Here is a 27,686-nt window from a genome sequence, read left to right as displayed (position 1 = left end):
CGGCTGGTGGTGACACAATGACGTCATCAAGTACAATGCAGGGCCAAAAGTCCTGAGTAGTACATGAGGATGTCAAGGGACCACCCACAAGCTGGAGCACAAGAGAGTGCTAGAGGCTTCCAGAGCAAGGAGTAAGGCAAGTATTACATCTCATTCAGTATCTCCTAGAGCTAAAGTGATTCTAAAGCCTAAACATTATTTTACATTAATGCATTTCATACATTTTGGTTAAAAAATGTTTAGGTAGCAGTATCGTCCTCCCCCCCCCCCACACTTATACTTACCTGAGTCCTCACTCGATCCAGTGCTGTGCCTGTCTGTAGCAGCACTCTCCCCTCACTTCCCCATCCAACAGGCTTTGCTGAGGCAGTGGGAGCTATTGGCTTCTGATGCTGTCAGTCAAATCCTGTGATGAGGGAGCAGGGGGCAGGGCCGAGTTGCACGGTTGATGTCTATGGACGCAGGCAGCACAGCTTTGGAGCAAGCCCACAGGTATGCCTCCATAGCAAGCGGCTTGCTACAAGGGCACACTCAGCAGAGGAGGAGCTAGGAGTGCTGGCCGAGGACTCGAGAAGAGGAGGGGCCAATTGAATTGTACAGTGCGGGTAAGTCTATCATGCAGGGGCAGACTGACCATTGAGCGATTAGGGCACTGCCCGAGGGCCCTGGGCCACTAGGGGGCCCCATCAGGGTTGCCAGCCTCAGTAAAACCAGGGACAGTATGTATAAATCTGTGTTTTTTTTACATCTGTCTGTGTATACTGTGTGTACATGTATGTGTATACTGTGTGATTGTATACTGTGTGTGTGTATACTGTGTGGCCCCATAATCTCTGATTGCCTGGGGGCCCCATAATCTCCTATTGCCCGGGGGCCCCATGAGTTATCAGTCCGCCCCTGCTATCATGTTTGTTATTTTTAAAAAAAAAATAGATGTTATAATCACTTTAACAAACATACCGCTTTCCATTGCAGTGCGGGGAAAGACTGAAAGATAGAAGGAGCCAGGTGAAAAATGGTCGGGCAAACAGTCACTGCACCCAATCAGATGTAGTTATTGTTTGAGCATCCAGACAGCTGTGGATGATGGCTGTTTGAATACAATAGCCTCTATCCATGCTTTTTAGCGTGCATGAAAGAATCTTTTAGATTCCTCACCAGGCTAGTAGAGAAAAACCCAGACTAGGTTAGTACATGGGATTGGCATATCAGCCAGGAATCTAGTGTTTTCTGGAGGAAGGCCAGCATTGGCAGTCTCCATACTTCCTAAGCACGGGTTTTCTTTAATGTAAAGTGATAATGCTGATTTTTAGGAGAAATTGTTTGCTGCTTTTATAGTATAAAAAACAAATTGGATACTTTTGAGACAGCAACATTTTTAACCACTTGCATTAAATTGGTAAGTGCCTACATGGGTGAGGGTATGGCTGCTTTGACCATATGCCAAGCTTTCCAGTGGTTTTGCTTGTGACAGGTTCACTTTAAATCTGATTTCCTCACCGGCACCAAGTTATGTGAATCCACCATAGCTGCTAGCTCCTATCTTTACATGTCTTCTGCTTCCACATGCCAACCTCTTGCAGTCATCCTTTTTATTTGATTGGCTTGTGGTCAAACCCTAAAAACAAGAACAAACACTGGGAATTCCTGGCATCGGTTGTAGTCTTGTTACGGCAAGTTTTCCCAAACTTTCATTAGAAAACACAAAAGGGGAAGCAGGTAATATCGAGTTTGACAAAGAATAATAAAGAAAGGAAAAGTTTGTCTGAACTCTGACTTGAGCCTTATCTAAGAAGGAGAGAATTCAAGATGTTTTTTTTTGGTGTAAGAGGACTGTGAATAGATACCTTGAATGACAGCTATTACAAGCCAGATGTTAAACAGGACCAGGGGCTCTGCATTAGGGTGATTAGTGCTAAATACTGATCATTTCAAATGATAACTGAGGAGAAAAATATTACTCAACAGTTTCAACAAGTTATGGCAGTATTAGGCAGCCAGCACATTTCCACTTGATGAACTACAAGTCTCAGCGTGATATGCCAGAAAGCCCATAAATAAGTCAAACAAAAAAGCTGACAAGGTTTTCTGGTACTTGTAGTTCTCCAACAGCTGGAGGACTACTGGTTGTCCATCACTGAGCCAGGACCAGATAACAACTGGACAGTGTCTGGGTGACCACAAGAGTGGTCCAGTCTATTCCAGTGTTGGGATCTGTTTAACTGGCCAGGCTGGAACATTTTAGCCAATACTGTATTGTACTTGCTCGTCAGTAACAAGGAAAAGACGTGCATAACCCTGCATGCTCTTGGGATACAAAAATCCTTCTCAGTGTTAGAGCAGAAGCTAAATAAGACCTTTTATATGGAAGGGAATATTACTTAAACTTCTTTATAGTTGCAGCAATCTGATCTGTAGGGGCAGAGTCAAATGTTAAACATTTGTCATTTGTTTTGTCCCTAAAGGCATCCCTCTTATTTTGAAGACCTTTAGAATGCAGCTTCTGCTCTTAGAATTCTGTATTCTGCTGCTTTACAAGTTAAAGAATCAACATTAATATAATAAATAATGGAACATTCCATCCTCCTTTGAGACAATAATTTGGCTAAGATCTGTTGGCTCAATAGTAGAGTCATGGGAAATCATTTTAAAGAGCAGTTGCCGATAATAAGTGGGTTTACTAATGCTGTCCAGCAGATCTTGCAGCTGTGCTAAAACTGAAGCCAGCTTTTATGCAGGTCTATAGAAATTCATTGGGAGTGTAGTGTACTTCTTAAAACAAGCAATGTCTTTTTCCTTCTCAATCTTTCTTGATTTCTCTCTGTCTGCCTCCCTCTCTCTCTCTCTCTCTCCCTCACTCGTTCTCTGTCTTTCTATTTCTGTCTCTCTTTCTATGCCTGTCTTTGTCTCCTTCTTTCTGTGTCAGTCTCTTCTCTCACTTTCTCTGTCTCGCTCTCTCTTTTTATGTGCTTTCTCTGTCTGTCTCTCTCTCTTTCTATGTTTGCCTCTCTCTTCTCTGTCTGTCTCTCTCCCTCTTTCTTTCTTTCTATGTTTTTTTCTCTCTCTCTATCTTTCTGTTTGTCTCTGTGTGTCTCTCTCTTTCCCTCTCTCTCTCCCCCTTTCTATGTTTTTTATGTCTGTTTCTCTCTCTCTTTCTATGTCTGCCTCTGTCTCTTTCTCTGTCTGTATGTATGTCTCTCTCCTGCTATATCTCTCTTTTTCTCTTTCTTTCTTTCTTTCTTTCTTTCTTTCTTTCTTTCTTTCTTTCTTTCTTTTTTTCTTTTTTTTTCGTTTTCTTTTTCTTTTCTGTTTCTTTTTCTTTTCTGTTTCTTTTTCTTTTCTTTTCTTTCTCTCCCTCTCACTTCCATTTTAGTTTTAATGAAACTTTGAATAAGTAGCTTTGACCAGCACATCCTAGATAGATTTACAGTAACTGTGGTTTTAACCAGTTGTATTCAATTTTTTAAAATCTAACCATTTGTATATTGAAATTAAAGATTTGTTTATTTTTTAAGCCTTTTTGGTATGTGTATTTATTAGACCTTGCAAGGTACATGTAAAGTCCCACCCCATTTTTGTTCTCATTCGGTAATTGTTTTATGTAGGATGGTATCTTTGTAGGGTCATAATTGCCTTACATTCATCCCTCATACTCTTCTAACATTTTTTAACGTCAGGTATTTTTTATGGAAGAGAGACAGCAAGGATGCTGCAGTGGGTGTATTTGAGAATAACTATCCTGCATCATACGCAGGGGTTCTCAGATCACCAGATTTCCAACAAAAGACAGCAAGGTGGAATGCTGCACTACACCAGTACTTGGATGCAAAACAGACACTGAGCATAAAGGCTTCACATCAAATGTGTAGATGGGGGAATTGATTCAGTTTTTTTGTTTAGACCACTAGTCGAACAAAAAATAAATAAGTACTGAAGCATGTATGGCCAGCTAAAGCTAAGTAATAACAGGGCATACCCAAACAGCCCATTCAGTTTGTATCCAAGCAGGCAAGCCCCTACACTGCATAGTTTTCAGTGGATTCAAAAGAGATTGTAAAATCAGATTGTGTAGTGTATGTCCAGCCTATGGCCACTTTTGGCTATAAAAGTGTTGATAAGCCCTTCAATTTGCAAACAATCAATCTGATGAAAAAAATAAATTTCATCCAATGGTGTCTATTTAAGACAAAGTTTTTATTTTGTTTCAATTTTTGGGGGGGCTATGCGGTCTGATTGACATCAGTGGAAGAATAAGCAGCCTCTGAAGTCAATGAGAAGCTACAAGGTGGCCATAGATGGGTGGGTTCCTCTCTGCTCATCACTGTTAGGGCACTCATCACAATGGTCTCCAGTGTTATAGCATGGCACATATGCAGTAAAATGTGTAATTTCTGTGGGCAGAAGTGAACAATTGACTGCCAATTGGATATTTCCCAAAATGTTAGAAAATTCTATGTGTTTGATAACCAGTGCTTCTGATGCTTGGAATTTCTTGCCATTGGTCCCTAGGCAAACCCTGCACAACCCAATCAAACTAGTTGCCATTTTTTTCTTTGCCAACCGAAGGATGACAAAGCACTTGATTGTCAAGGTTCTGCAGCTCCCACAAACCTTTGTATTCCATTCTATATCTACACAGCAGTAGTATTTGTTGGAGAGGTTTTCCAGCGAGATGTAAAATATCAGAGACTAAGCTATAGTCATTCCCAGCTATATAAATATATATAAAAAACGACGGGACACGTTCTCCAATGCAAAATTGTGTTTATATCAAATGCTTCCCAAGGCATAACAATAAATACATGCATGTATTCATTGTTATGCCTTGAGGAGCATTTGATATAAACACAATTTTGCATTGGAGAACGTGTCCTGTCGTTTTTTTCTATTGGATATTGGTGGAATGTTGGAAGTCCACCCTGACACTGATCTCTAACAAAAGAAATAGAGGAACAGAGGAAGTAACCCACCCTATTTTTATATATATATATATATATATGTCTATAATTAGCATTAACTTTGCCTTGGTCTCCTAATAATATGATTTTATTACCTGTTGAACCTTCCAGTAGAGCCCTTAGCTTTACACTTTTTTAACAGGGTGACAACGTCTTTCATTCTGCAGTAAAGTTGTGGTCACTCTCGCTCAGTGTTTCTCAACCTGTTTTCAATCAAGGCACCCTTGAAAATTTTGCAAAACCCTAAGGCACCCCATTCTAAAATGTAAAACAAGCAAAAGGAAAGGTTTTACATATCACAGCAACATCCACAGACGTAGGACACCCAACGTTAAAGGCAATTTATTCTTTCAAAGCAAATACACCTTTGCACACTGGTACTGAATAGTATTCCAATGTTTCTTTTCTCCCTCAGTTTCTCTCCCTTGCTCAGCTAACATTACCCCAATGCTAACATTACCCCAATGCTGATAGAGGAGAAGAGGGTCTAACAAAGCCGATTGACACCAGTGGCGGCTGGTGTTCAAAATTTTTTTTTGGGGGGGAGGGGGCGCGAACAAACTGAAACCCCCCCATCAATCCCATCAATTGCAGCCTCACTGTACCATCAAACGCAGCCACTGTGCCTATCAATTCCTGCCACTGTGCCATCAAATGCTGCCACTGTGCCATCAAACGCTGCCACTGTGCCCATCAAACGCTGCCACTGTGCCCATCAAACGCTCCCACTGTGCCATCAAATGCTGCCACTGTGCCATTAAACGCTGCCACTGTGCCCATCAAACGCTGCCACTGTGCCCATCAGACGCTGCCACTGTGCCATCAAATGCTCCCACTGTGCCATCACCATCAAACGCTCCCACTGTGCCCATCAAATGCTCCCACTGTGCCCATCGAATGCCCCCACTGTGCCCATCAAATGCTGCCACTGTGCCCCCCCGCCTGCCCGGCACTTACCCTGTCTCGGTGGGGCAGCGGGAGACGGCGGCGAGCGGTTTCCTTCATGTCTTCTCCCATCTGCTCCTCCCGTCCTCTCCTATGATTGAATGCCTGATAGGCGTCCAATCACAGCGCCTGTTGTTTCAGCCAATCAGGTGACAGGTAACAGACCTGAGCACCTGATTGGCAGAGAGGCGGTTCAGTGTTAGGAAAGTAAATATTCATTCGCTTTTCTAACACAGCTGAGTGAACTGCGAGCGCCAAGCATGGCACTCGCTGTTTACCTTTTTTGACGACTATTAGAGCCTATGGCTCTAATCAGGTGCTTCAAAAAATACCTCACCACTGTAATTCAGGCGCCCGGCTCCCGAAAAGGGGGCGGGCGCCTGAATAGGGGGTGGCAGCGGCGGCCATAGATAGATTCATGCAATGCATGAATCTATCTATTGGTGATAGAGGGGTGGCTGGAGAGAGGGGGCGGCGCCCGTGCGCCCTTATGGACCCACCGCCACTGCCTGACACCCTCCTTATCAATGGTCGATGTCTTTGGTTGTTAGGATGCTAGCAGCTGGAAGGTTGTAATGGTGCGCAATGAAAATCTATGGCTTTGTGTAACTAAAAGGCAGGCTAGGCTTGTATACACTTTTTGGGCAATTTTTAGACATTTTGCCAAGGCGCCCCTGAAGAAATCTGAAGGCACCCTGGTTAAAAAGGGCCGCTCTAGCTAACACGTTAAACCAAAATGTATAAAACTGACCACTGTAAGCACAAAAACGAAATTCATATACTGAGTACTATCATATTCACATGCTGACTACTATACTAACCAATACTAGAATATCATATTTTTCACTATAGTGGACCTTAATGTACCCAAAGGCTCACATTGACTAGCAAATTGAAAAGTCTGTAGTCAAAATAAAAGTGTAACAGTGCATATGTCACATTCTTCCTCCAATCATTACGTTTCGTCTTTTTCTGCAATATCATTTTTCTGAGTTGTTTCCAGTAAGAAATAACTGGAAGGTCATGGGTTAAGAGTCAGCACCCCCATCCTCCCCCTCCTGTGTTAGATGGGGGGCTCAGCATAAGACTCTGTGGTCAGTGGAGCAGAAGAGACCTTTGACCCAGACACTGCCTCCCTCTCTCCGCTTGTTAACTTTTACTTCAGATCTAATCTATTTTTAATTTAAGACCAATTCTGACTGCTGTGATTCCCAAACTCCAATACATTTATATTCAGTAGCTCAGAATTTGACATCCGTGTCTGGCACGGTATAAAGATTCTATAAAAACTTGTATGTTTCCTATTGCAACCAATCAGATCCCAGATTCTATTTTTCCAGTGCTTATTATAAGTAAAAGCAGAACTCCTAGTCAGGTATTTGATCTCATATTTGATTTTACCTGTACAACCTCCCTGCATAAACATGATCAGAAATTCAGCCGGTCCCTCATGAACTATCTGAACTTCGAGCCATTGTGGCTAAGTGGTTAGCACTTCCACCTAGCAGCACTAGGGTCATCAATTCGAATTCCAACCACAGCACTACCTGCCTGGATTTTGTATGTTCTCCCTGTACCTCCGTGGCTTTTCTCCGGGTTAATTGGCTCTAGTACGTGTCTGTATGAATGTGGGTTAGGGACCTTAGATTGCTCCTTGGGGGCAGGGACTGATGTGACTGTATACTATACGTAAAGCGCTGTGTAAATTGATGGCGCTATGTAAGTACTTGTATTAAATAAATAAAATAAATGTATGTCTGGCTTTAGCCCCCCCATTCACATGCAAAAATACAACAAGCAAAACCCTATGCTTTTCAATTGTTCCTGTTCACATTTGATCGTCCAAACACCTGTAGCTCAACCCTTGAACCTGGAAAAGGTACATGAGCAACTTTTGAAGCAGAATGGAGCACTTCTGGCCCCAATGACTTGTGTTATGAATGTCTTTTATACTCTGCCATGATAAATATCTGTGGTCCAAAAATAGGCGATCCTGCCCCAAAGAAGTTCCCGTATGGCACATCATGCACAAAAAGGCTCAAAAACAGAAAAAGCCTAAATCGCCTACCTACGCTACATTCGAGTGCGAATCGGGAGCACACTGTGGGGTTGATTTACTAAAGGGAAAAAGACTGTGCACTTTGCAAAGTGCAGTTGCTCCAGAGCTTAGTAAATGAGCAGAAACTCTCCTGATTCCATCATCCAGTCATGTGCAAGCAAAAATGCAGTTTTTTTTTCTTGCATATAATTGGGTATTCTTTACAAAGTGAAGCCTCATTTACTGGGCTCTGGAGCAACTGCACTTGCAGAGGACAAAGTGTACAGCCTATTTGCCTTTAGTAAATCAACCCCTGTATGTCATTGGTCACACACACTGAAGGAGATTTACTTATGCCTGGTACACACGATTAGATTATCGGACGAATAATCATCCATTTTTTTTTTTGCATGCTAATCTCATATCGAAAATGAAGACTTTACTAAAATTATCCAAATTCTCATATGACAGAATAAAAATTCGGCAGTAATGTGATGTGTTGTAATGTATTTGTATTGTATTTTTGAACGACGACTGTACTTGTTTAAACTAAAATTGTACAATCTGTTATCGTACGAGGAAAGTTTTCTTGCTTGTCCTATTGGATCCCATCAGATGAACTGTCGTGATCAGCTCTTGAAAGCTGTGTACTAACAATCAGATTATTGTTCGATCGCTTGGAAAGTAGTAATTTTCGTACCATTTTCTGATCCTGTGTATGGGCCATAAATCAGGAGCACACAGAATCTGGTGCAGCTGTGCATAGTAATCAATCAACTTCTAGGTTTTAGCCCTGGTTCACATTGATGCGATTTGGCATGCGATTTGACATAATCATTGGCAATTGCCGCCAATGGCACTGTCCGAATCGGTGTGACGCCACTTTTGCGGCCCCGCACCGGTTCCCAAAAGTAGTTTCTGTAGTTTCTTTTGGCGATTTCGGGGTGCGATTTCCATTGACATATGTGCAGCAACCCTCACAGATGTCTCTGAAATCGCCCCCGAAGTCTGGACTGACATGCGGGAATGAAATTGTGTGAGTTCAGCTGAACTTGTGCAATTTCATTCCCCCTGCCAGTTTTAGGCTGGCCATACATGGTCGAATTTCGAAAGAATTTTCTTTTGAAAATCAGAAAATTAGTGCGTTTTGTGATCCAATGGCACCACCATTGATTTCGAAATTCGGCCAACCCAAGCCTTCAATTTCACCTCATGTTGCTACAGAAAAAAATTTTCGTGGCTGGGAATCTTCTTTTCTTTCCGGGAATTTTCTTTTCTTGCACAAGCGCATTTCTTTTTCGGTTACATTTCTCGCACGATTCTCCCATCATTGATTAGAATATCGTTCTTTTTTCAAAAACTTTCCAACATGTCCGATTACTCAAATTAGATGGCCGCACAAAAATCGGCTATTGCTGTAGCCCACTAATGGTGCAAAATACGAAAGAAAAATTCTTAGATAAGATTTTCAAAAGAAAATTCTTTCGAAATTTCGACCCGTGTATGGCCTGCCTTAACCAGGGCTAATTGTTAAAGTTTGATTGAACAAGCTCAGGTTAGAAGCTGCACAGCTGCACCAGATTTTGTGTGCACCAGTTTTAGTAGATCTCCCCCACTGTTATTTTGTAAAACCTTTTTCCTTGTAGACCTTAGAAAAAAAGGGGTTGATTTACTAAAGGCAAATAGATTGTGCACTTTACAAAGTGCAGTTGCCCTCTGCAAGTGCAGTTGCTCCAGGATTTAGTAAATGAGGTAAAGATTCACTTTGCAAAGAATACCCAATCACATGCAAGGAAAATAAAAAAAATGCATTTTTGCTTGTACATGATTGGATGATGGAAGTCAGCAGAGCTTCTGCTCATGTACTAAGCTCTGGAGCAAATGCTCTTACATAATGCAACTGCACGTTGCAAAGTGCACAGTCTGTTTGCCTTTAGTAAATCAACCCCAAAGCATCAAACAAGATCTAAGGCTCGGTTCACACTGGGGCGACTTGGGATCCGACTTGTACGCCCTCAAGTCGCCCCAAGTCGCCCCAGAAATAGTTTGAATGGGAGTTAACGCTAGCGTCTTAATAGACGCTACTGAAGTCGCTCCGACTTCAGAGCGTACTCCCTGTATTACTTTGATCCGACTTGGTAGGCGACCTGTACCATAGAAATCAATGGAAGTCGCCTCCAAGTCGGATCTCTCTGTAAAGTCAAGTGACTTTGCAGGGAAAACCCCTCCCTCCCAGAGAGCTGATTGGCCACAGGCGAAGTCGCCTGTCATGGAGGCGACTTCAAGTCGCCTTGTAATTTGCTAAAGTCGCGTCGAAGTCGCGTCGAAGTCGCGTCAAAGTCGCGTCGAAGCCGCCGTGCAAAGTCGCGCTGAAGTCGTGTTGCCCCAGTGTGAACCGACCCTAAGGGTTCCCTAAACGTTGAGAGGTCTAACTTGCAACTTTGAAGCTGCTGTGGAACTAAAAGTCTCAGCACACCAGGTAGAGCATGTGGGAGATGCCAGCTTCTCAGCATCTGTCCAGCAGCAAGTTGCTGAAGGATTACTCTGTGTACGGACACTCCTTACAGCTGTGCACTTATTTTCTCAACAATGTGCCTTTTGTCATCCTTTGAAACTTTTTTTTTTTTTTTTTTTAGTCCGTCAAGAGTGAAGTCAGTTGTGTAGCATTTTGCAGTTGTTTCAGCTTTTCCACATGCTGTGGGGCCGGCTTGTGATAAGGAGGCATGGTTTTGGTATTTGTATAGCCACACCTCTACTAGTTCAGCTCTCGTGTGAAGGGTAAATGTGTAGTTTGCTAGCTGTAGAGGACAAATCAATGTGAACAGGCAAAGTTTGTGTAAGAGTTCAGAACCTGTCTGCCATGGCTCTGACACGGCTTTGGCCAGTGCTGGCTGTTCTCCTGGTGATCTCACCTGCACTGTCTCACGCACAGTTCCTTAACTGGCTCGGCTGGGGTGCAAAGCCAACGATTCCTGCTACCCCTGCCGTGAAGATAACCACAGAGTCGGCTACTACTGCAGCACCTCATTCCTCTGCTACATCATCTCCCGAAGAAAGCAGCCTTCCTGCAGCAGTGACAGTTGTAGACAAGGAGACTTCTTCTACAGGGCGAGATGAAAAGGACCTCACACCTGCAACTTCTCCATCTTCACAGCCTGCAGCTACAGCATCTTTATCTGCAGGTGTATCTTCTCCATCTAACCAGACTTCTATCCCTGCAGCTGCAAAGACAAATCCAAACACATTAACCATACAGAAACAGCCCGTTGGCACTGGGACTACAGAAGCCTCTTTGAACCGTCAGCTGCGAATTCCAGAATCCCCTGAGACCATTAAAAAGCCTCCAGAAAATCAGATATTCAGTATTTTTCAGGTTCAGGGAGAGGAGCTAAGCAGTGGTTCTGATGTTCAGTCTGCAACACCTACATCAAAGAATGTATCCACCTCTCCGCCTGAAGCCTCAACCACTCATAAGACCGAAGATAAAAATATTGCTGGCGTGGGTGCTGAGATCTTAAATGTGGCTGAAAATATTAGAAATTTCATGAATGGTTGGGAAGAGAAAGCAAAGGACTTGCTGACTCCTACTGACAATTCACCTGCTGAACAAGGGTTAGGAGAACTAATCAACATAACGCTTCCTACAAGTCAAAGTGGCAACTTAAGTCAGTATGGCATGGGGCAGGCCAACAGCAGAAACACCACAGAAACACATGCACGTAGTCAATTGGCCCTTTCCAATAACCAGACCTTAAACGTCATGCAGGTGCCTTCAAGAAACGTTACGTCTGCTCAACCAGGTATTGCTTCTTATCCAGTCTTCCCTGCAGTGGAGGCTGAGCCTACACCATTACCCAACCAATCTATTTCAGGAAACCTCAAGGAGGGAGTCCAGAATTCAGAGTCTTTACCCAAGACCAGCAATCTGGAATTAAAAGGACCATCCTCCCCCCCAACCCTATTGGACTCACTGAACACGCACACGGGTCACACAGGCAGCATGCGCAGTGCCGTTTCAATGAAAATGACAGGTTCTCTTGCCAGTGGCCTATCCCATTATGTGATAAATTCCTCAGATTCACTGTTACATAAGAAAGATGTGAGTAATCCTATAGCTGAGCCAGATCAATCTAATGATGAGAAAATTGGGCTCCCTAAACATTCTGGGATAGCTGCCACTGCTGTCATTGCTCCCGCTCCTAATACACATGTAGTCCATTCAAAGGGACATCATAATGCCAATCAATCAGATCCTGATTTACTAACCAGCACTAAAGCTTCTACCTCTACAGCTTCTAGAAATAATCGCACAGAGACTGCTTTAGATTTACCTAAATTGACTCCATCAGTCGCTCATTGCTTGCCTGTCCCGACCAATCTGCCTTTCTGCCACAAATTGGGGATTGAAACTTTTATGCTGCCCAATTATCTGAATCATACCAGTGTGCTGGAAGTTGAGGCTGCTTTGCATGATTGGGAGGGGCTTCTTAAATCTCATTGTCACCGCTACCTGGAGTGGTTTTTTTGTTTGTTACTGGTGCCAAGGTGTAATACTTCCTCCTCGGTGCCTCCACCGGTGCCATGCCGGGGGTACTGTAAGGCCCTACAGGATGCCTGCTGGGACCTTGTGGAGGGAGCAGGTCTCCCCGTGTCATGTGATGCTCTCCCTGAGGACGATTCGGGGGCTTCTTGTGTGTATGTTCATTTTTTCACAGGTTCGGAGACCCTCGAGGTTTCCAAATCTTCAGAGTGGGAAGGTAAGTGAAGTGTCAACTGTTAAATGTCAGTAGAACACGGTCTTTTAAAAGGTAATTGTTACGCATAGCTCTCAACTGTCCCTGATTTCGAGGGACTGTCCCTGATTTCGAGGGACTGTCCCTGATTTGGAGCAATGTCCCTCTGTCCCTCATTCCTCCTCATTTGTCCCTCATTTTGCTCTGATCCATATAGTTGTATATAAAATGCACTTTGTATCTTTCAAAAAGAGTTTCCCAGTGCTAAACCTTTCATCTAATTTCTAAATTGCTGCATTTGTACATATAAAAGCCAATATAAAGGAATAGTAGTGGTAAAGAAAAAGTCCTTGTGGATTTAATTAACCTTTTTTTTGGTTAATTCTCCTTTAAGGGGGTGTGGCAGGGGGTGTGTCCTATGCCTACATACATTTGATAGTAGGTGTCCCTCATTCCCATCTCAAAATGTTGGGAGGTATGGTTACGTAAAAAGCTACCAGTAACAATATGGGGGGGATTTACTAAAACTGGAGAGTGCAAAATGTGGTCAGCTGTGCATGATAACCAATCAGCTTCTAACTTCAGCTTGTTCAATTAAGCTTTGACAAAAAACACCAGGAAGCTTATTGGCTACCGAGCACAGCTGCACCAGATTTTGCACTCTCCAGTTATAATAACTCAACACCTATGTTTCACCTATGAGCAAAACTTGAACTACGTATTACATTGACAGTCACATTAGGCATAAAGAGGCTTAATAGGAAAAAAAAAAAACTGTGATGGGATGTTAGATAGGAAGTCAGGTGTGTGTTGGAAAACATCTGTCTTCACAGCTATTAGAGTTGTGCTTCATTTAAACCTGTGTATTGCGGAAGTGAATTCAAAATCACGTGCTTTCCCACAACACACAAAACGTGCCGCTCTTTTACAGATTCATGCCGGTGTCGTTAAGTCGTAATGGCCCCCCGTGTATCTTACTGACTGCGCAGTCCATGCGTTTTGGTGCGGGAGATTTTTAAAATGGGTCAGGCACTCGAAATGACTGGGCCGCCGTAATTGTGACGTGTGGGAACACGCAGAAACACACAGAAAAAAAAAAAAGCACATGCATCATCGCACCTACAAAGGTGTGAACAAAGACTTATGCTGGCCATACACTATACGAAAAATCGTCCGAAATTCAGTCATTTAGACAGTTCGTTCGTTTGGAAGTTTGGAAATTTTCTACCGAACGAACGATATATTAAAAGGTTAATGTGTTTCCTGTCCAAGCTGTTTGCACTAGGTATATGTAAAAAAAACAAAAAAAAGGATTAATTTATGTCCATTGAACAATTTATTGGTCATTACATGATGGTACTATCATTTGCTCTCACGGCCGAATGTTCGTTTTTCGAAAATGGGTTTGAACGATTTTTCGTATAGTGTGTGGCCAGCATTAGGGGTTGATTTCCTAAAACTTGAGAGTGCAAAATTTGGTGCAGCTGCGCATGGTAGCCAATCAGCTTATAAGGCTGGCCATACATTGTACAATCTTCTTGTATTATTTTCCTTTAGATTTACCAAAACCCTATAATAGGAGGTCAAACCTAAACACTTTCAATTTGTATGCAATCAGGCAGGCCCTTCTACTACATAGTTGAAGGTAATTCTAAAGAAAATGGAATAAGAAAATTGTATGGTGTATGGCCAGCTTAAGTTTAGCTTTTTTCAATTAGGCTTTGACAAAAAAAAACTGAAAGCTGAACTGCACCAGATTTTACACTTCCAGTTTTTTTCGTTTTTTTTAGTAAATCAATCCCTTATTGTCTTATGTTCTCCATGTCTCTCTCTCTCTTTTGCTCACTCTCTTGAGCTCTCATTTCCCCCCTGAATAGTGGGCTCAAAGTGTATCTCTAAGCATAACTTTATTTAGTATTGGATCTAGTGGGAAAGGGTTAGACCCTCTGGCAAGTTTTTATTGTTATCTGTGTCCCTATTGGGTAGATGCACCCTTTTGTTCGTACTGGTCGCCATGGTCATCTAGATAGAAAGTAAGGGTAAGGGTTGTCCCCAGAACAGGATGAAGGACAATCTTATATTGGGGACACTTGTTTTAGGCACATGTATCTTGGGGCCCTGTTCACACATTCAAGTTTTAACACATGCGTTGGAGTGTTTTAACACACAGGTCATCAAAGCCAATGTTATAGATAGAACCTGCTCACATCTGTGTACTGCACTGCAGGATATTTTTGAAACATTTATGTATTTAGCCCTTGTTACCAAGCTTAAAAAGTTTTGCTTATACATACACTTTAAGGGATGTCACTGGTTTTTAAAGTAGAACACCAGTGAAAAACCTTTTTTTGTCTTTTGGATTGAATGGGGAAGGGTTAGCATTCTGGTAAAATTTTACAGCCGTGTGTGACCCCATTGGGAAGATTTTCCTCACTTCCTCTCCCGGAGGTCACCTGTCACTGGAGCAGGAAGTCAGAGGAAATCTCCATAAAGGCCTGTATTGACAGGCATTTGGGTTTGTGTCAATGACATGAGTTTAAAGTGGATGTAAACCCTTACATATACTTAGTAAAGTGACTGGCCTCAGATGATACACAGAGATTAAACAAATCCTCCTACATAAGTTGTACCTGTTTATCTGCAGTCTTCTCTTTTTTACATACGTTCAAAATGCAGAATTTATAAAGCTTGTTTGACTGTTCAGAAAAAAAGGGTGCGGGGAGCCGAGATTACACCCTTCAGAACTCAGTGAGGAGAGTTATGAGAGCTGATTGGAGGGAAGGCCCCCCCCCTCCAGACAGCACACAGGAACAGAGCTGAGGCCATCACTCTGCTGGAGATCCCTCCCCTGTCACCATTTTTCTCTTGGTGTCAGGAAAACAGAAAAAGCGACGCTACAGTTTTAGCGGGCTTTACCGTTGTTTTAGCATCGCTTTGCAGCCGCTAGCGGGAAGCTTTTAAGAAGAAAGGGTTAAAAGCGCCCGTGTTGCGGCGCTGCCAAAGTGCTTTTCTGGCGCTTCGGCAGCACTGCCCATTCATTTCAATGGGCAGGGCGTTTTAGGAGCGATGTATACAGCGCTCCTAAACCACACCAAAGATGCTGCTTGCAGGACTTTTCAGAATGTCTCGCAAGCGCACCGCCCCAGTGTGAAAAGTCACATTGAAATGAATGGGGGGGGGGGATTTTTCAGGCATTAGTAAGAGGCTATTTCTAGTGCTAAAACCAGTGGCGGCCCGTGCAATGTGGGCGCACGGACGCCGCCCCCCCCCCCATCCATGCGCTCAGCCCCTTTCAGGACGTCGGGCGCTTTTATTCTTATGGCAGAGGTGGGATGGGTGTATTTTTTTGAAGCACCTGATTAGAGCCAGAGGCTCTAATAGGCTTCAAAATAGGGTGAGCTCGGGGTGCAGAACGTGCACCCTGATCTCACCTAATTGTGTGAACATAGCGAATAAATGTTCGCTATTTTCACACTTACCTTCCTCCCTGCCAATCAGGAGGCAGGACGTCAGACCTGCTTCCTGATTGGACAAAGTGCCAGGCCACCCTATTGGATGCCTGGCGCTTAGGAAGAGGAGCGAGGAGACTCATGCTGGTGCGGAGGTCGCCGCTGCTCTGAGAGGTAAGACCCCTCGGCTGCATCAAACACCCACCCACCCGCACCCCCGTGCACATGATCCGCGCGGGGGGGTGCCAGGGCCATGATCCGCACGCGGGTGGTGGGGGGAATGCAGCCAGAGCCGCAAAGGTGACGGCATTTGATGGGCACAGGTGGGTGCATATGGATGGGCACAAGTGGCTGCATATGATGGGCACAAGTTGCTGCGTTGGATGGGCACAATGGCTGCATATGATGGGCACACGTGGCTGCGTTTGATGGGCACAGTGAGGCTGCAATTGATGGGGAGGGGGGGTTCAGTATTTTTCAGTTTGTTTGTGCCCCCCCAAAAATTTTGAGCACCAGCCACCACTGGCTAAAACGCCTGAAAACCGCCTCAGTGTGAAAGCAGCCTAAAGAGATTCCCTCTCAGTGCATAGGCATCTGGTTTTTACTGTACTGTAGCAATGGGAAGAATCAGGCTTCAGATGGTGACTTTGTAATGTGGGATGCTGGTTTTTGGGCGGGGATTGTAGTTCATTCCTGTTCCTCCACATAAAAGCACGTCGCCACATTACACACATTGTAAAATATAATGCTGAGCGCCGTTCTGTTATTATGGCTGAACTATTTACAACATTCGTTTCTCTGCTGATTTCAGACCCTTGTCATTTATTCTCATGCACATCCAAAACTGTCATGTAATAATAATATAACACCTCTAAATATAAAAATACGCCATATGCACAGAAACCTCAAAGCCCTAAAACATAGTATATAAAGGTTAGATTGCTGGTAATAGGCGAGGAGTCAGACTCTTCTCAGAAATAGTCAGAATAGACCACCACGTGGGGACAGTGACATCTATAGTTACTGGATTTTAAATCCTTGATGCCCAACCTGCATGGCCCTTTGGTATATGATGTGCGGTCCCAAGACCTCAGCAGTTTGTAGCGGGAACATTGATTAAGGTAATAACATTGATCTCTACTAGCCTCATGGAACATGTTCCCAGTTTTATATCATCTTCTGTAGCATATCCCCAGCCAAGACCCTCATTTCCCCTATTAGGTCTGCAGTTTCTGACAGACCTCTCAAGCATTGCAAAAACTGAACATTCTGTGTGGCCCTTTGGTGAGGTCAGGGGCCACATTTGAGGCCGTCTTTAGCTCATAAGTTGAAAATTACTGTTTTAAATCAACTTCCAGGGACAGTGTGCTGCTGAAGTGGTGTACCTGATAATCATAGGCGTGCGCACAGGGTGCGCCCGGTGTGCCTGGGCACACCCTAATCACCTCGTACCCATTAGCATTATCACTCTATGTACAGGCAGGGATATTAAAAAGATCTCCCTCCTATTAGCTCTGCCATTGCTCTTTCTCTGGGGAGGGAGATCAATATGCCGAGGTCTTATATATGTAGAAATGTGAGAGATAACACTGCGCTAACTAAAATAAACGAATAAGCAGCTACATACAGTGTGACAAAAACTATAAAAACAAAGGTGGAAAATGTAGTGCATAACAGACATATGAAATTAACGTGATATCTGTGTAAAACAAAAAGTCCATGAAATGTAAACATATGAAAAGAGTACACTAGACTGCATGAGTGACACACAAAAGTTCTGAATGACTGGTGTATTAATAAAATGGTGAATGTCCAACTGTGTGTGAACACAAGAGCAACCGCTCAAAGTGATGGGTTTCCCAAATAGAGACACTGGATGTATGGATCCGTCCGTGTGAGCAGCATCAAAGGGAATGACAACAACAGATGAATGGTAGGTGGGTACGCTTACCAGATCTGGTGGACTCTAATGTCAGCGACATAGAGTCTTAACAATTATGCTTCCACATAGTGCAGGTAAAAAAGGGAGTTTTATTTCTAAAAAAACAGTAACAGTTCTTCTACTGCCCCAGTAGAAGACCTGCAGGTCGAAACACGTCGGGCTGCTATTTCACCTTCCATGTTGCCCAATTTCTATATGTGATCACTTTTAATGTTACTGTTTTTTTAGAAATAAAACACCCTTTTTTAGCTGTGGAAGCACAATTTTTTTCCCCACATATCATCCTGAGGTCGTTGAGTGCCCCGTTCCGGTAGACCCAGTTCATCCTCTTTACAAGATTCCAGTCTCCAGTTTCGGCTTGAGCGGTTTACTCACACGGTTCCTGTGGAGTTCGCCCTGAAGGTTCCAACCGGAGGTCTTAACCACCTGGACACCCCTGTACCTGCCACGTGTTGCACATTGCCTGTTAAGACTCGATGTCGCTGACATTAGAGTCCACCAGATCTGGTAAGCGTACCCACCTACCATTCATCTGTTGTTGTCATTCCCTTTGATGCTGCTCACACGGACGGATCCATACATCCAGTGTCTCTATTTGGAAAACCCATCACTTTGAGCGGTTGCTCGTGTGTTCACACACAGTTGGACATTCACCATTTTATTAATACACCAGTCATTCAGAACTTTTGTGTGTCACTCATGCAGTCTAGTGTACTCTTTTCATATGTTTACATTTCATGGACTTTTTGTGTTACACAGATATCACGTTAATTTCATATGTCTGTTATGCGCTACATTTTCCACCATTGTTCTTATATATGTAGACACATTTCTTTATATGTTGATATAATAATGTGTGTTTGAGCTTTGGGGTGCACACCCTAATGCAATGGGCTGCTCACACCTGATAATTCACAGGACTGCGCATATCACAATTCTTCTCAGCAAATACAGTAACTAAACTGGAGTTGTTCTTTAAAGTCTAAAAGCAAAACAGTTTTTTTCAGTTTTGGATGGAGTGGAGAGGAATTAGAACCCCTGTCTGTTTTTTATCGCTGTCTGTGACCCCATTGAGGAGATTCAGCCTCTCTATTTGTCCTGTTTCCTGTTCACTGAGATTGATACTTTAGGAAAATCCCAAATTTTGGGTTGTCACCAGAAGAAGAATAAAGGAGACATATTCCAATGGGGACACTAGTTCTGATGACAATCAGGGATTTCCTCTCACTTCCTGTTTTGGCTGTGAGACAGGAAGTGAAGAGATATCTCCCCAATGAGACACAGATGGCAAAAAAGAAATATCCAGGGGTCATAACCCTCCCTACGACTGTATTCCCATTTTAGCCATTCGTAAACACGCAAAAAAATGCCTGTCATATTTGCATTTACATTCATCAATAATCACACCCCCAAATGTGGCAAAAAATTAATAATTTTTGCACATAAAAAAGAAACACATGACAAACATGGCAAAATATACAGTCAAAAAAAAAAATTAATGGATCGTTGGTAAATATTAATGTAACATGTTCTGTTAATAGGGGATAGGATCCTATCATTCACCCACCTCCTCATTCACCCACTCCATTCACAGAAAGGGTTGGTTTACTAAAACTGGAGAGTGAAAAATCTGGTGCCGCTCTGCATGGTAGCCAATCAGCTTCTAACTTGAACTTGTTGACTTAAGCTTTGACAGAAAATCCTGGAAGCTGATTGGTTTCTATGCAGAGCTGCTCCAGATTGTATACTTTTCCAGTTTTAGTAACTCAACCCCAATGTGTTGCAATTCTGTGAAACCAAGGCAAGTCTTTAATGAATCAAGGAGAGAACAGAAAAAGGTGGGTGGCTGTCAGGACTTCCTCAATGTTTTGCAATTAAATCATATGCCGCGTACACACGATTGCACATTCCGACAACAAAACCATGGATTTTTTTCCGAAGGATGTTGGCTCAAACTTGTCTTGCATACACACGGTCACACAAATGTCGGAAATTCCGAACGTCAAGAATGCGGTGACGTACAAGACGTACGACGAGCCAAGAAAAATGAAGTTCAATAGCCAGTGCGGCTCTTCTGCTTGATTCCGAGCATGCGTGGACTTTTGTGTGTCGGACTGGTGTACACTCGCACTCGGAATTTCCGACAACAAGTTTTGTTGTCGGAAAATTTGAGAACCTTCTCTCAAACATTTGTTGGTGGAAAGTCCGACAGCAAATGTTCTACGGAGCCTTTACGGTTGGTTGGACTTTACGACAACAAGCTCACATCCAACATTTGTTTCTGAAAGTCCAATCGTGTGTATGGGGCAATACAGTGCCAGAAGTTCAGTGATGTGAAGAGGACCTGTCATCACTGGCGATTAGATTTCTACACCAAGGAGCGATCAGCAGGACGCGGGATACATTTTGTTGGAGGTAAGTTACATGACTAAAGCTATAGACACAAAAAAACCCCTAAACTTCAGCTTTAAAGCTCTTCCAGTAAAAAAAAAATCAATTGTAGGAGGAAATTCTCCAGGAATGGGGGCATCTTTGGAAATCGGGGACATATGGCTGCCATGTACTATATGATCATAGTACAGAAGAGGCCTTGAGTACAATATGTAAAAGAGCATACTAGCTTAAAATAAACTGAATTGTTAGGGGGTACAGTACTATACACATGACACCATATTACCAGTGCTACCTCTACTATTTCATTGTATATGCCCAGCAGTGTAATATGTGCAATAGCTCATATTCTGCATAGCACTGTATCCCTGTAATAAAAAAAAAAAAGTAAAATAGTTTTGTTTTAGCTTTAGGTTTATTAAAGTGGAACTCCAGCCATCGTTAGCTTAGGCCGGCCATACACGGTTCGAATCTCGGCTGAGTCAGCAGGAGCCGGCTGAGATTGGAACCATTAATGGGCAGGCTGAATGTACCAAGTTGATCGATCAATCAGCTAGGGTACAACCAGCCTGCTGGTTCTGCTTGCGATTATCGTAGGCGGCTGCTATAGGCACTAGTGATAATCACTGTCTTCTCCCTGCAGGGTCGGCTTCCCCTGCCCACCCCAAGCCCCCCCCCAGGAGAAGACAATTGCTCAGCAGAGGGATTCCCCTGTCAACACTGTGTTGATGGGGGAATCGTGCAAATGTCTTACCTGCAACCCAAGGTTGCAGGAAACAAATTTGCAACATCTATGGCCTGCCTTAGACAGAGTAGGGAGTATCTTATTATTTGTTGGTGGCTTTGTACCTATTGGGGAGATTCCCTCTCACCTCCTGTCCTGGAGGTCACAAAGGAAATTAAATCCTACCAAAGGGGGACATAGGCAGTAGTAAAAAACAAACTTACAGGTTCTATGCATTTAGCACATTTATTGTTTTCTTTAACAATCAGAGGAATTTCTTCCTAATGTCCTGTCCAGTTGATCCCACAGGAAATTAAGGCAAATCTCCCCGATGGGAGATCTGTTGAAAACGTAAAAGAAAGTTCATATTAATACAACGGGGCTTAAACTGAATCTGCCAGCTGATATTGCTGCAGTGTCCTGTATTTCACTATTATGTTTTTATTGGCACAAGATTAAATAAGAGTGAGCGTGGGATCGATCGCTGGCTCAGAGGACAGATGCATCACGTGTGCCTACAGCCTCCGGGAACCCCTGCGTTTATCTGAACACATGGCAGATCTTTTTTTTTATATGCGGAGGTGTTCTTGCGTTTGTGCCTACCCTGGAGGCTGATAACCAGGGAACATGAGATTATACATCAAAGTAATGGCTGTTTGCTGTGCTTTAGGTAAAGGCGGTGGTGATGGGTTGAGAAATCACTCATACATTGTGTGCCAACAATTTTTAAACAGAAAAAAAAAAAATTAAACAGAAGGAAAAACTGGCAAACATGATAAAACATAGGATATTACAATATGATGATATAATGTGTTACTGACATTTTTTTTATCTGGCTTATCTTACTGCTTTTGGCATTCATGATTTAGTATTGTTTGCTAACCATACATGTACAGTGTGCTTCTATAAAAGCAAACCTGAACTTTGCTTATACTGGGCAAAGTAACTGGTTTAGTTTACTGTTTAGAGTAGGGTTTCTCAACCGGACTTCCATTGAACCATAGGGTTCCTCCAGAGGTTGCTAAGGGTTCCTTGAGCAATGAATAGTTTCTCCCTCTCAGATAAGTTCTCACTGACACCATTGATCTTTTTTAGCTATCTGTAAAGGGGTAATTCTTCCCAATGACCACAAGTGTAAGGAGCATTCTTCTCACTGACCATCACACTACTTACAGTATGTATCATGGGTTGTAGATATACAGTGGAACCATGGATTATGAGCATAATCCGTTCCAGGAGAATGCTTGTAATCCAAAACACTTGCATATCAAAGAGAATTTTCCCATAGAAGTCATTGGAAAAGAAGATAATTTGTTCCGCATTGACTTCTGTTGCATGCAATACCACATGTGGCCAGAGGTGGGGCATGGGCGCCGGAGAGACTCAGAAATACTTGGAAACCGCTCAGCTGCACTCGGAAACCATTGGAAAGGCTCGGAAACACTTGAACTGAGTATTTCTGAGTGTTTCCAAGTATTTCTGAGAGTTTCTGAGTATTTCCAAACGGCTCCGAACCGCTCCGAGTGTCAAGGGCGCCCCCACACCTCTGGTCTAATGCGGTACTGCACACCGCAGAAGCTTGAATCCTACTCGTTTTATGAGACAACACTCGCAAACCGAATCAGGATTTTAAAAAGAAAATGCTCGTATTGCGAAACGCTCGTTAATCACGTTACTTGCAATCCAGGGTTCCACTGTAGTCATTTTTATCCCAGTGTTCCCTGAGTCCAGAAAGTTATTTTAAGGGTTCCCCTGTGTTGAAATGTTGAGAAAGGCTGGTATAGAGCATAAAGTACATGTACCTACCCTTCCACTTGTACACCTCCCCGGCAGCATGCCTGAAACTCTAAGCACAATATTCTAAATATGTTTGTCATTCAGGCATGGCAGTTGATCACTCATGCATTAAATGCTATATTGTGGCTAGATAATGGGAATGTTCTAGGTTTCACCATATCCATCTATATCAGGTCATTCCCACCAGGATGGCTTGTAGTATTTATTTATTTATTTTATTTCAGTTACTTATATAGTGCCGTCAATTTACGCAGCGCTTTACATATACATTGTACATTCACATCAGTCCCTACCCTCAAGGAGCTTACAATCTAAGGTCCCTAACTCTCATACATACTAGTGGCAATTTAAACAGGATCCAATTAACCTACCAGCATGTCTTTGGAGTGTGGGAGGAAACCGGAGTACCTGGAGGAAACCCACACAGGCACAGGGAGAACATGCAAACTCCAGGCAGGTAGTGTCGTGGTTGGGATTCGAACCAGCGACCCTTCTTACTGCTAGGCGAAAGTGCTAACCACTACACCGCTGTGCCACCCGTTCTAGATGGGTATGTAATGAATGATAGGTAGGTACACACACCTCATTGCTTAGAGTTACCACTTGATTCCTTTAAATCTAAATGCTGTGACTGTAGTAACCACTTTAATTCTCGTACCTGTATTATACAACTTATAAACTAGAGCTCTTCTTACATTTCTGCTATGGACCTGTTTCTTTGGTGATAACTTTGTCCTAACGTAAAATGGCAAAGTATTGCATAGATTCTTTTTTTTTTTTTTTTTGGTCAATATTGTCTTTTATGCAAGCTAGAGACAAAAAAAGAAAAAAAATGTGTTTAAAGGTTTAAAACAATGTGTTTTATTGTAAAAAAAAAAAAAAGGTTTCCTTAACTGATGTCGTATGGAGACCAAAGGTAACCTTTTTGAGCAGCATATAAATGAAATGGTAAATACAATGTAACAATACAGGGAGGTTGATTTATTAAAGTCAAATACAGTGCCTTGGATTACAAGCATAATTCATTCCAGAAGAATGCTTGTAATCCAAAGCACTCGTATATCAAAGCGAGTTTCCCCATAGAAGTCAATGGAAACTCAGATAATTTGTTCCACAGTGACTTCTATTGTATGCAGTACTGCATGTGGCCAGAGGTGGGGGGGGGGGGCGCCGGAGACACTCAGAAACACTCAGAAACTGCTCGGAAACACTCGGGAATGGAGTGTTTCCGATTGTTTCCAAGTGTCACTGGCGCCTCCGCGCCTCTGGCCAAATGCAGTACTGCACACCGCAGAGGCTTGAATCCTGCTTGTTTTGTGAGGCAAACCGAGTCAGGATTTTGAAAAAATAATAGCCCATATTGTGAAACGCTTGTTAACCGCATTACTCGCAATCCGAGGTATTACTCTATACTGTGCACTAGAAGTGCACTGCAAATGCAGTTGCTCTAGATCTGAGGGGAAGCTCTGAAATAAGGGGAAGCCCTGCTGATTTCTATCATCCAATCATGTGTAAGCAAAAATTCAGTTTTTTATTTTCCTTGCATCATGTTCCCTTCAGAACTAGAGCAACTGCACTTGCAATGCACAGACTATTTACCTTTAGTAAATCAACCCCATTGCTATGTTGTGGTACTCAATTACATTTGCAGACTGTCTGCAAGAGTCATCTTATTATGAAGCTGCTGCATTTTAACAGCCACTCCTGTCATGTGATACATAGCAAGCCCCAGCTGTCATTTTGACAGCCAGGATTTTTTGATGATACCAGCAGGGTAGAGAAGCAGGGTGTAGAAGATATGACCTAAAGACTTTTTCAAAGGTTTTAGGGAGTATCCACTACTTCTAAGGTATTCAAGTGGTTAAACTGATACTAAAGTCTTTTTTTTTTGTTTAAAAATAACAAAGATGTTATACTTACCTGCTCTGTGTGGTGCTTTTGCAGAGTAGTCCAGATCCTCCTCTTTTCTGCTCCCTCGCTGGTGCTCCTGGCTCCTCCCTCCTGCTTAGTGCTTCCAGAGCAAGCAGCTTGCTAGCTTCACACAGTTTTTTTGTTTTTCTTTATGCATACGATGCATTAAGATAAAAAAAAAAAAAAAACTTCTGTTTTTGGAACCACTTTAAGATGGTAATTAGGCAAGCCATAGACGATGCAGTTTGCTTTCCTGCAACCATGGTCAGTGTTGATTGGGGAACCTGTGGAGCTTTTGTGTTCTCCATGCCGGGAGAACACAGTGATTGTTGCTAAGGGCTATAGCTGCTGGCAATAATCGCATGCTAGAAATCCAATATGCTGGTTGTATCCAAGTTGATCGATGTATTGGCCTTCCAATACATGGATCAAATCTCAGCCAGTCTCTGCTGAACCAGACGAGATTCGAAAAATTTATGGCTGGCTTAAGCTTCAGTAGCTGCCTGACCTGAATTTAATTAGCCCCAGAGTCTGCATAATTTATATGTGTTCAGTTTTTATGGAGGAGGTGACAACCCTAGGTGATGCCTCATACAGTATAGTAAAACTATTATTTTGGCCAGAAGGGGTAGAGATGCAGGTTTTAAAAAAAAACTCTCACAAAAAACTAGCTCACTTGTTAAAAAATGACAATGCTGCTACACCATAGATCAAGGACACAGAGTGAGGGTTGTCACCCTAGGACCAGAAGTGTGTTACTGGCAGGATCTCCAGGTGAAAATAAATTAGAAAAACTTTAAAAAAAGACCAACAGCAAACAATATCTTGCTTTTGAGTTAACGTTTTTCCCTGTTGAATCTTAAATAGATTTATTGCCGGAAAATAGAACATGCTGGGGCGTGGGAAGTGCATTAACCCAAACCCTATCTACTTTCTTTGCTCTGACTGCTGGAAATGGAACAAAAGTGAAAACTGATTGGGTGCTACAAATACTGTACATCAGTGTTCTTCAGTTCCTTACGGCATACAATTGTTCTCAACTTTAATTCAAAAATTGCCCAGATCATGTACAGTATTAATGTGCTTTGGCAAAAAAACAGAAGTATTCTCCCAGACCCAGGTTGACCATTTATGGCCCGAGTTTGCAAGTGATATGACAGCTCTGAACATTACTTGCAGTAACCAGGCTTGCATTGCATGTGATACATTTAATTGCTCAGAAATTTTGATTGCTGAAAGATAGATAAAAGGTTTTGGGTAAGCAGAAAGGGGTCTTCAAACTATGGCCCTCCAATTGTTCAGGAACTACAATTCCCATCATGCCTAGTCATCTCTGTGAGTGTCAGGGTTTTACAATGCCTCATGGGACGTGTAGTTCCAGCTGGAGGGCCGTAGTTTGAGGATCCCTGCTATAGGGGAACAATCTTCCTGTCTTCAGCCATTGTCACACATGACTTTTTAATTCTGCATTTTAATTAAAATTTGTATAATAAATTTCCAAAACTGAACTCATTATTTATATAAAGGCTCTGCCAAAGTCTCAATAAAGATGCTTTCTCCCCATTATGCCGCGTACACACGGTCGGACTTTTCGTCTACAAAAGTCCGACAGCCTGTCCGACAGACTTCCGGCGGACTTTCAGCGGACTTGCAGCAGACTTTCTAACGAACGGACTTGCCTACACACGACCACACAAAAGTCCGACGGATTCGTACGTGATGACGTACACCGGACTAAAATAAGGAAGTTCATAGCCGGTAGCCAATAGCTGCCCTAGCATGGGTTTTTGTCCGTCGGACTAGCATACAGACGAGCGGACTTCGGGGTCCGTCGTACTTACGACGTAAAGATTTGAAGCATGCTTCAAATCTAAAGTCCGTCGGATTTTAGGCTAAAAAAGTCCGTTGAAAGTCCGGAGAAGCCCACACACGATCGGATTACCAGCCAGCTTTAGTCCGTCAGCGTCCGTTGGACTTTTGTAGACGAAAAGTCCGACCGTGTGTACGCGGCATTATACTCATCCCCTTTCAGAAAATGCTACAAGGGGCATCTTGTGAACACAATGTGAGTGTGAAACCCAAGTTAGGCTGATGTACAATGTAGCCCAGAAAAAAGGAAACCACTTCAAGAACACAGTGTATTTCTCAGTAGTACTTATTAGTTGACTTTACAAAATTTTGGTGAGTGGAGAGGTATGCAATAATCTATAGCAGTGGTCTCCAAACTGTGGCCCGGGGGTCGGATGCGGCCCTTTGATTGTTTTTATCCAGCCCTTGGGGTACTATTTCATACACTATCACCAACAATGGGGAATAATTCCTGTCGCTGACATCATCAATGGGGCATTATTCCTCTCCCTGACACCATCAAAAGGGCCCAATTTCTCCCACTGACACCAATGGTGGGGCACAATTCCTTCCATTGACACCAACAATGGGGCACAATTTCTTCCACTGACACCAATGATGGGCCACTATTCCTCTCGCTGACACCAGCAATGGGCCACTACTCCTCCCACAGACACCAAAAAAAAGCACAATTCCTCCCACAGACACCAACAAAAGGGCACAATTCCTCCCACTGTCACCAACAATGGGGCAGAATTTCTTCCATTGACACCAACGATGGGGCACTATTCCTTCCACTGACACCAAAGATAGGGCATTGTTTACTCCCACTGGATGCAAGGACATTTTCTACTCCCACTGGCCCTAATTCGGCCCCCTAAAGTCTGAAGCACAGTAAACTGGCCCTTCGTTTAGAAAGTTTGGAGACCTCCTGATCTATATGAAGCAAT

General features: G+C 43.0%; 1 protein-coding gene across 3 annotated transcripts in view; it reads left to right on the top strand.

Moving 5' to 3' along the window:
- Positions 1-27,686, top strand: part of COL18A1 (collagen type XVIII alpha 1 chain) — a 247,584-nt gene that overhangs the window by 130,066 nt on the left and 89,832 nt on the right. Inside the window, exon 1 of one of the 3 annotated variants that reach the window (XM_073633723.1) lies at positions 10,704-11,741. The exons of 1 other annotated variant lie outside the window; for it this stretch is intronic. In XM_073633723.1, coding sequence (XP_073489824.1) covers positions 10,802-11,741 — 940 coding nt within the window. In that variant the 5' untranslated portion in view covers positions 10,704-10,801. Of the gene's footprint in view, positions 1-10,703; positions 11,742-11,950; positions 12,699-27,686 lie in introns of those variants that run through there. One more of the 3 variants, XM_073633724.1, reaches the window with a different exon arrangement.

Source organism: Aquarana catesbeiana, linkage group LG06 (genome assembly GCF_042186555.1).
Source record: "Aquarana catesbeiana isolate 2022-GZ linkage group LG06, ASM4218655v1, whole genome shotgun sequence".
NCBI lineage: Eukaryota > Metazoa > Chordata > Amphibia > Anura > Ranidae > Aquarana > Aquarana catesbeiana.
The sequence above is the reverse complement of the archived record's forward strand: the minus strand, read 5'-3'. Positions and strand labels throughout refer to the sequence as shown.